Source organism: Mytilus californianus, unplaced genomic scaffold (assembly GCF_021869535.1).
Source record: "Mytilus californianus isolate M0D057914Y unplaced genomic scaffold, xbMytCali1.0.p SCAF_9, whole genome shotgun sequence".
Lineage (NCBI taxonomy): Eukaryota > Metazoa > Mollusca > Bivalvia > Mytilida > Mytilidae > Mytilus > Mytilus californianus.
The window spans coordinates 75,078,526-75,088,803 of record NW_026262745.1 but is presented as its reverse complement, the minus strand read 5'-3'; the positions used below and the strand labels follow the sequence as shown (position 1 = coordinate 75,088,803).

The 10,278-nt window shown below is 32.0% G+C and overlaps 1 protein-coding gene across 1 annotated transcript; it reads left to right on the top strand.

Moving 5' to 3' along the window:
• Nucleotides 1-280: 280 nt before the first annotated feature.
• LOC127714797 (uncharacterized) lies at nt 281-1,658 on the top strand. The gene has a single exon (XM_052220832.1). It carries the CDS (start codon nt 415-417, stop codon nt 1,522-1,524), a length of 1,110 nt encoding a protein of 369 aa, XP_052076792.1. The 5' UTR covers nt 281-414; the 3' UTR covers nt 1,525-1,658.
• Nucleotides 1,659-10,278: the final 8,620 nt, after the last annotated feature.

The window sequence follows — 10,278 nt, the reverse complement described above, 5'->3', positions numbered from 1 at the left end:
ACATTGATGTCAACATGTTCAATGCTGAGAAATATATCTAACCATGGAAACGGAAGATACAAAGCCAGGTTTCACTAAGTTACGTATAGTGCACAGTAATGACGAGAGTATCTTTGAAATTTGTAAAGAGACAGGAGGCGAATATTATGTGCTAAGCTCTTTATTCAAACACTTATTCGTGTCATATTCAAACAAAATATTTCCGATTATACTTGGACCATGTCTATCAGACAAAGATGGTTTATTTGACTTTGCATACTGTTTACATAGTAAAGTATGGGTGAAAGAAGCAAAACGATGGAAAACACGATCAAAAAATGTCTGGCCAGGATACGATGTTAAACATGCTATTGTTAAACACGGGGTTCTTTTTGTACCGGTTGGTGTGAAAGAATCTAAAAACGAAGAGTTAGAATGGCGCTTATCATTTTATGTTGCAGAAAAACTTCTTATTTTTCATTTACACACACACAATTGCTATGTTATGCTCTTTTGAAAATTGTTCTCAAAGACGTTATAGCTTTAGACGTATATTGCAAAGAATTACTTTGTTCATATTTCATGAAAACAATTATGTTTTGGATGTCGGAGGAACTACCATTATCAATATGGAAGCCAGAAAACCTGATATCATGTTTTATGAGATGTTTCAGAAGGCTTATCTATTATGTAGAATACTCGGTTTGTCCGCATTATATCATTCCTGAGAATAATTTATTTGAGAATAAGATAAAAGACCACGCACAGGAAATGCTTTTTAACAAATTGATTTGTCTTAATAATTATGGTTGGCAATGTATCTTAAAATCAGACCAAATCTCGATTAACAATGAACCACGTTGTTTACATGTCTACAGTGTTAAACACTTATTATCTCCGGTTATTGATGCGGCAGCCAATTTACTGTCAAAACGTAAATTACGAATGGAAAAAGCCATACATTTGGTACTGTCTATGAAGAGTTCCAAAATCAAATACCTTTACACGCACTACATATCAAAATATTGTCTGAATGGTCACAACTTACTCCCGTTTGATGATATATACGGTAATAAATCTACTTATAAGCAATGCAAAACATATACGTGTACTCTGCTACTGAATACACGTCATGATGCTGTATCTGGATGGCTGTTGATAGCTTCGCTTTTCTATAGGACAAAACAACACAATAAAGCTCTTGTCATCCTTCGGTATTCGCTGTTCAAATGTACAACAGAAAAAATTTACACAGACATGAATTTGTCTCATGTTAATTTTGAACTATTCAATTTGAATGTATTTAGGAAGATGCCAATCGTGCAGATGGAGAAATTGTTGTTGCTAAATCATGTGGATTTTTTTCCTCGCTCGACGTTAATACCGGGTGAATTACAAATGGAAGTAGACAGATCTAACTTTTGTATACCCCCAGTTATATATGTTCATTTCCTTTCTGTTCTATGTCATTGGCATCTGAACAATACAAAAGATTGTTTTGATTCTCTCAAAGATTTACAGTTGACCGTACGAAAGGAATATTGAATGGCGAATGACTTTCAAAAAGCTATATCTTACAATATCCTAGGTATCGCTTTTCAATTAGTAGGAAACAAAGAATCAGCGAGAATAGCATTCACACATTCTATGAAATTAACATCAGATCCAGATTTAAATAGTGCGTCAAAGAGATTGGCATTGATTGGATAAACGTATGTATGATAATGTCTACAGAGTAAAATTTCTTTTTTCAAGTGATTGTCAAGTTTTATTAAATCATTCTGCTTGTTTAATTTCAGTTTTATATTATCATATTTACAATTATTGGTATTTTTTCTTCTATTCGTCTCTAACATACTGGTAAGGAAAACAAATAATACTATGTTGAGTTTATATGTATCAAAGTGTCTTGAAGATTCGTCAGTTGGAATGAATGGACATAACAAATCTGAACCAACGTTATTTCAGATAGTTGGACACTACAATTCGTCAGTAAATGAAAGAAAGCCAACGCCGTGAAGAAAAGAAAAAACAAAATAAAACGGCAAATAAGAAGAATAAACACTCGTATATTGCCGTTCCCTATTACTTTGCATTACAGATTTCAAAGTCGTATTAATTTGGTATGGGAGTTAAACAAGAAATGTTCGAATTTTTTCCTAATTTGCCAAGTTGTAGTATATGTTGTGAAAAATTCACAAATATAATAAAATTATAGGTCATTGTACTTTTCTTTCAAGTCAGAGGTTGTGAAAAATATCCCATTTTGTAAGGATTATACAGGGAAAATGTATTATAATGAAAATAGAAGGTAAACTTTGTGATAGAATTTTGAAAAAAAATATGAGAACATACCTCTAATGAAATGCTTTCAGAATACTAAAAGAGAAAATTGGTTCTCCGTACGTTTTTTTTTCTTCCTTTTTATAGCATGAAATACTACCAATTCCTGTAAAAAGTAAAATCACAAAAATACCGAACTCCGAGGAAAATTCAATCGGAAAGTCCCTAATCACATGGAAAAATCAAATGACAAAACACATCAAACGAATGGACAACAACTGTCATATTCCTGACTTGGTACAGACATTTTCAAATGTAGAAAATAGTGGAATAAACCTGGTTTTATAGCGCTAAACCTCTCACTTGTACGACAGTCTCATCACATTCCGTTATATTTACAACGATGCGTGAACAAAAAAGACATTATAAATAAAATAGTCAAAATATGGATACAGCAGTCATCACTGTGTTACAATATCAAAACAAACAATTATTTTCAAAAAAGCATTAAAGCATCTATCAAATTAAAAACCATATGCATTGCTTCGCGTGTCTGACGTCAGCAAATGTAAACGTCACATAAGAAGAAATTTTGTCATTCAATGTTTATTCAAAACAATTTTATAATTTCACATGGGGAATGTTGGTATACAGGGTTAAAAAATCTAAAGTTATGTTAGAATTAATTTCAGAAATAGACCGAGATTTAAAATTGTCCAGCAGTTCTTTAGAATTTTTAAGAATCCACATACGCGAGTAAAATAAATTTGTTGTTATATTTTTTTCGTTTATAAATCACACATGAGCAACATGCTTTATACGCAAATTAAAATAAAAACATGAAGTCTCCTTTTTATATGCGAGTTCGTGGTCTAGTGGTTAAGACCGATGGCTACAGTGCTGAAGGTCCCGAGTTCAATTCTGACTCGGGGTGCTAACAATATCAGTGCATCAGTTTTCACCCTCTCACACACATCTCTGGTACCCAGACCTGAGTTTAAACTAGAATGGGTACTTTGGGGCCTCGGTTGGTCAAAGTTGCTCCCGACTTTGACCTGGAGATCAATCTGCTGATATCTCTTCGGTTTGTCTGTTCCCGCCGAGCAGCCCGGTGGTTCTCGCCGAGTAATTCGGCTTCCTCCACCATAATAATGGATTCCGCCCGGTGTCCTAACATACCCTCGTGTTGGGGTGGGGATTGTCTTGTGTTTTTTCATGAATTTTGTTATCCATTTATCTGACGGCCCAATTTTAAGATTGAAAAGCGTTTTCCTTCAATTTTTTTCACAATTTCTATAACAAATCTTTTCAAGCTATGGCGAGATAAGGGAAGACCACGAACTGCCATATACTCAATATAATGTATCAAGCTTTCTTTTTTTTACGACTTCTATTGTGTTGTTGGAGAATTATACATATTTCTTACAGTAGTATCATACCTGATATAATGTAATTTTTTCAAGTAGTCAATAATTTGAAGTTATGATAAAACGACAAATTTTATTTTGCTTCAAGTGTAGTATAATCAAGTGTAGAGTAACAAAACACAGTTATCCGCTTTGAAATAAAAGAATGATATAATTGTGTATATGTGTACCTTCGTTTTTCTTCATATTAAGTGCATTTACTTCATAGTAAGTCGTGTCCTCTGAATTTAGTAATATATGTGAACCTTTGCTTGCATGTTTTCTAGCAACTTAATCGTGTCTTCATTCTTTACCAGTCATACTTAAATGATACAGTTTAAATATCGCAATGTCCGTTTTATACGCAAATGCAAAGACTAAAGGATATTTGTACTGCTACACTTACTCCATCTCAAAATCTTCTTCGAGTATGTTCTAATTCATCAATTATTAAAAACATAACAACTTTTTCATACTTGTATTGCGCAATTATTTAACTACACATTAAAGCGAAATGTTCATTAAAGCAATATGAGTTTTTAACAATATGCTAGTTCATAGAACATATTTAACATTGTAATTGACCGGCTTTGTATACGACTAATCGTCCTTTAATTATTCATGTCTCAATTGCTCTACAGAGGCCGCAACACAAATTTTATCAATAGCTCTATATTGGTATATGTGTCAGAATATTGTTGGAATAGAAAAGCACGTAAGAACAATAAGAATGATAAACACTGCCAGAGAATATATATCAGGCGACAAGACATTCACAATGATCGCTAGTGGAAGTTTTTGGGAGGGACTTGAGATGCGAGGGAGTGACTTAGATATCATGTGTGTTCTTACAAATGTAGAGGTTTGTGAAGACGCAAATACATATTTGAAACCCGGTAAAACGTATTTCACAATGGCAACAGTCCGTTCTTAAAAGAAAACAATCAAACTATAGGAGATTGTTTCTATTGTTCAAGCACAAAATATAAGCAAAGTTTCTTAAGCAAATGTTTCCACGCTATTAATGGCCCGTGTTTATCTGACAAATTTGGATTGTTTGACTTTGCATGGTGCTTACGTTAAAAATTATGGATAACACCAACATGGCAATGGATGACACGATCAAATAACACTTTGCCGCCCTTTGGTGTGAAACTGTCTATTATAAAACACGGCGTACTTTTTGTAAAAGTAATAAAAGGATCCACAAAAGAAAATTTAGAATAGCGTGTGTCATTCTCTGTCGGAGAAAAAATTCTTGTATACACATTCACACATACACAATCACTGTGTTATGCCTTAATGAAAATTCTGCTGAAAGACGTTATAGACATCGCCTTGAATTGTAAGATTTGCTGTGTTCGTATTTCCTGAAAACAGTCTTGTTTTGGGTATCTGAGGAATTACCTACGTCAATATGGAAACCCGATGGGTTCATTTTCTGTTTTATAAGATATTTTAGGAGACTTATGTATTGTGTTCAGTACTCCATGTATCCACAATACCTTATTGCTGACAACAATTTGTTTGAGAACAAAATGACAGGAGAATCATAGGAAATAATATTAAATCAGCTATGTGTTCTAAATAGTTTTGGTTGGAAATATTTTATTGTTTTCAGATAAATTCCTGCACTTGATGCATTACCGTCTCACATTCACATCAAACCGAGTTTTTCACATGCTGAAAATTTTAAACGATTTTTACTTTCAAAAATGAATATGATAAATTCTACAATAATGAATACTCATGGTATTTTGGAAAGAGGTATAAGTTAGGTATTGTCTATTAAAAATTCCAAAATCAAAGACCTCTACTTATGGTATATGTCATAGAGACATTCATAACCAGAACAGACAATATCATCTGAACAATAAATGTTCATATAAACAGTACTTCAACCGAGTTGGTACTATCTTACTTAGTTTACGTCATAATGCTGTAACTGGATAGCTAGAATTATCTTCTTTTTTATCAGGCAAAACAGTACTATTTAGTAACTACAACCCCCTTCCCTTTTTACGAATGTGTCCTACCGAATTATACTATTTACCGGATTTGTAATAACATAAGTAACACGACGGGTGCCACATGTGGAGCAGGATCTGCTTACCCTCCCAGAGCACCTAAGATCACCTCCGGTTTTTGGTGGGGTTCGTGCTGCTTAGTTTTTAGTTTTCTATGTTGTGTCTTGTGTACTATTATTTGTCTGTTTGTCTTTTTATTTTTTAGCCATGGCGTTGTCAGTTTATTTTCAATCTATGAGTTTGACTGTCCCTCTTGTATCTTTTGCCCCTCTTTTAGCTCTTACTTTCCTGCAGTATTCGTTAAAGAAATGTACACCCGAAAGCTTATTTCATATATGAAGTACATCACATTTATTATGAATTATTGAATTTGCCTAGGTTAAAGATTTTATAATACCCCGAGTAGTATATGCCCATTTCCTACGTTTTCTATGTCAATATCGGCTGAACAATACTACAGATTGTCAGGAATCAATCCGGGATTATTAATTGACTTAGGAGAAGGAGATTTGTCCATCGAAGCTATGTCTTTTGCCATTCTGGGTATAGCATTTCAGTTGAATGGCGATGTAGAATCAGCGAGACAGTCTTATGTACAATCTATAGAAATTGCACCAGATTCTGATTTAAATTTTTCATTTGAGAAATTAGCATCTATTGACATAATATAGATGTACAAAAATATCTATTAATAACTAATATGACAGTGTTTTTTCTGATTGTGTTTTTTTCTTATTATTTCCCTTCAGGATTGGAGTATTAGTGCACCAACTTGATTTGTTTAGTTCCTGACAGACATTTTTTTCTTTTTTATTTGGCATTATTAATAAGGGTCTTTAGATTTTTCGTAAATCACACATATATAAGGGATCTCAATTTCAAAAGTTGCAGATGGAAAAATGAGATTATCGAAGACAAATTTACATTCATTGAGACTTTTCACTTACAAAATGCACAACACTGCACACAAACCATACGCTATGGTGAAATTAACACTTTGGGTTTATTGTCCTTCGAATATGCAGAATTCCCTGTTGTATTTGTGGGTGATTGTTAAATAACTACTCATCGTTAATTTGTGAACTTATTTATTCAATAACCATGATTAAGAAGTGCTGGAAGTAATTTATAAACGACACAAAACTTCATTTACATCACCAGTAATTAATTAGTTGGATATGATCGACTGTTCGAAAGACGCTGCCCCACATGCATATTGACCTCATTTTTCGTTTGAAAGAAACTATCGTGCGCTAACGCGAGAGTGAATGACATTTTTCATAGATACATGTTTGAATGAACGTAGTCGAGTTATTCTTTATCGGATTTTTTTTTATGAAAATATCAATTATCTTACTATCTTTTCACTTCCTTATGTTCAATTATATAGTCTCATAATAAATCAGTAAATTTGTTAACTTAAGATGAATCGTATTAATCAGATGTTAAGAGCGTACTTTGCTGGAATGGTATAAGTGAAATAAGTATACGAGTTTATCGATACGGTAAAGCGATGTACATACTATAAGTTTTGTAACTCGTAAACTTGCGGAAACAGTTTTACTTTTTTGCTTAATGAATAACATATAAAAATTTAAATATTGCTATGATTACTTAGAAGTCACTCCACTTTTTAATGAACTTTCGAAGGGTGTGTTAAATTGCAGAGACTGAAGACAAGGAAAAATAACTTTCAAGTTTTTGATATTTACACACATTTATACGGAAGCGTATTAGCGCCACACAACTTTTTTTTTCAATATTTCTTCCTATGTTTGCGTTACAACGCAAACCTTTGCGAAATAACTCAAACCTTTTCGTTATAACGCAAACATTTGCAAAATAACGCAAACATTTTTTTATCTTATTTCTTATTTAAAATTCAAAGGAAGCAGCTGTTATAAATGGAGGAGGCTGCATACATTAAAATGTATCCTTCTTTGTATTCATAACAAAGAAAAATGCTTGAATATTTAGAACATATCATTGACTAATAATGAGTAGGATAATAGATATAAGAAGATGTGGTATAAATGGCAATGAGACAACTCTCCATCCAAGTCACAATTTCTAAAATCAAACCATCTAATATAGGTCAAAGTATGGTCTTCAACACGGAGCCTTGGTTCACACCGAACAGCAAGCTGTACAGGGCCCCATAAATTATATATATACATGATAATACATGTATATATATTACAAAGAAAATTGAGTAAATTGAAGTCGTATCGAAGAATATAAAAAATAAACCCTGCTAATATAGCTATAGCCAAATATAAATATACTTCCAAAGTAAGCTCTCGTTTGAGGATTGTGTAAGGTTGGTTAGATCCAAACAAACTACCTTATTGCAATAAAATGAAGATGTTTTTTTATTAAAATTATGTTCTCTACATTTAAATTGCAACCGAAGTATCTTAAAATTACTTCATTATATTGAAATGAAATCGGAAAGGTTTGCGTTATTTCGCAAATGTTTGCGCTATATCGCAAACATAGGAAGATATATTAAAAAAAAAAGTTGTGTGGCGCTATTTAGCTTCCGTACATTTAATTGGTTTAAACACGTATATTTAATTGCATTACCAATTCTCGAGAAGAATGTTAAAATAATATTGTAATAGATATGGACTTGCAATACAAGAATTGAACCTCAGGTGTATTTGTATGCACGTTACCAATGATTGACTCTATTGTGATAGTTGCCTCGTGTAATAATCAGGGTAAGGTAATGTCAAATCAAGATGCTGGAATTGTTACACTACGGAGGCAACATAACTAATAAGACAACATTATTAGACTTATAATGTTAATACGATGGTAAAAATTTATTTAATCAATGATATAAAATCAAATAGACCTCATATGAAAGACACACATTCTTAATCTGTCTATTAAGAAAAAAATCATATCAGAATCACATGTCTATCTGCTATGCATGAAGGTCGTGTTGTTTGGTAATTAGATAGCGTTCAGTTTTAACAAAACGGACGAGATGTTGATTAATGATTTATTCATTATTTATCATTTTCAGCTGATCTTTTAATATTTAATTCTGGTGTATATTGTACATATACCATAAAAGGCCGGATCTATTACCACAAAACATTTTCATTTTTCAATTCTGATATGAAACTAAGCTGTAAAATGGCAGTAAGGAAGTAGTTGCTCCACTCAGCTTCATTTGGATCATGTTTGATAGTTGTCAAAAATAATACACCACCGTATAATATATTAGTATTTAAAAAAACAATAATTGTACGGCTGTAATACCCGTGAATAGAGTCACATTCCAACATCAACCTATATCTAAATTAAAATTTCATTGATCTGTTTAATACAAACAAAGATAGATAATGAGGAGATCCTCGTTATCAAGGTAAATAAATTAGAAATTAATACAAAAATGGCAGGTAATGTATAATTATTTATACATTTATATTCTTCATTTTTTATTTCAAACTACTTCAAATTCAGTTCTTTTACAGTTTCAATTAAATTCAGTTAAAACTAGTTTTCAATATAAAAACAAATTGGTGATATGATAAGTCTATGATATGAATCGAATTTTAGTTGGTTGATAAAAGTGGGCGTTTGATTACTTGAATTGTCTTCTCATCGTGATACTTTTATTGTATCTGATGTACAATTTACAAAATATTCCGTTTAAAAAAATTTCGAATAAAACAATGGGTGATATGATTAGTATACAATATTAATTGAGTCTAACGTGGTTGATACAAGTGGGCGTATGGTTACTTGTATCGCCAGCTCATTGTGATACTTTTATTGTATCTTTTGTACAGTTAGTTCGAACGGAAAATCACAAAATAAATGCATTTGAAGATGTTTGAAATCATATCAGTGAATAGATATATATTATTTATATGTTTTTAAAACAATCATTTAGATATTCTATATTTCTTTTCTTTATTTGCAACAATATCCTCATAAGTAAATGTTTTAGATTTTATTTACTTATTATTTAATTGAATACAGATTTATCTATTGTTTATATACATACCTACATTTTCATTTCAAAACAAACACTTTTACATTTTTATAGAATCAGCTAAACAAAATCAATCAATGATTCTGTACGATTATCTATGTCAGAATATTGTCGGAACAGAAGAGCATGTAAAAATAATCAGAATGACAAACGCTGTCAGAGACAATCTACAAAGCGACAAAATTGCAACAGTAATCACTAGTGGAAGTTTTGGTGATGGACTTGAGATGCAAGGTAGTGATGTAGATGTTATGCAGGTTATGAAAGATGTTGAGGTTTGTGAAGACACAAACATTGATGTCAACATGTTCAATGCTGAGAAATATATCTAACCATGGAAACGGAAGATACAAAGCCAGGTTTCACTAAGTTACGTATAGTGCACAGTAATGACGAGAGTATCTTTGAAATTTGTAAAGAGACAGGAGGCGAATATTATGTGCTAAGCTCTTTATTCAAACACTTATTCGTGTCATATTCAAACAAAATATTTCCGATTATACTTGGACCATGTCTATCAGACAAAGATGGTTTATTTGACTTTGCATACTGTTTACATAGTAAAGTATGG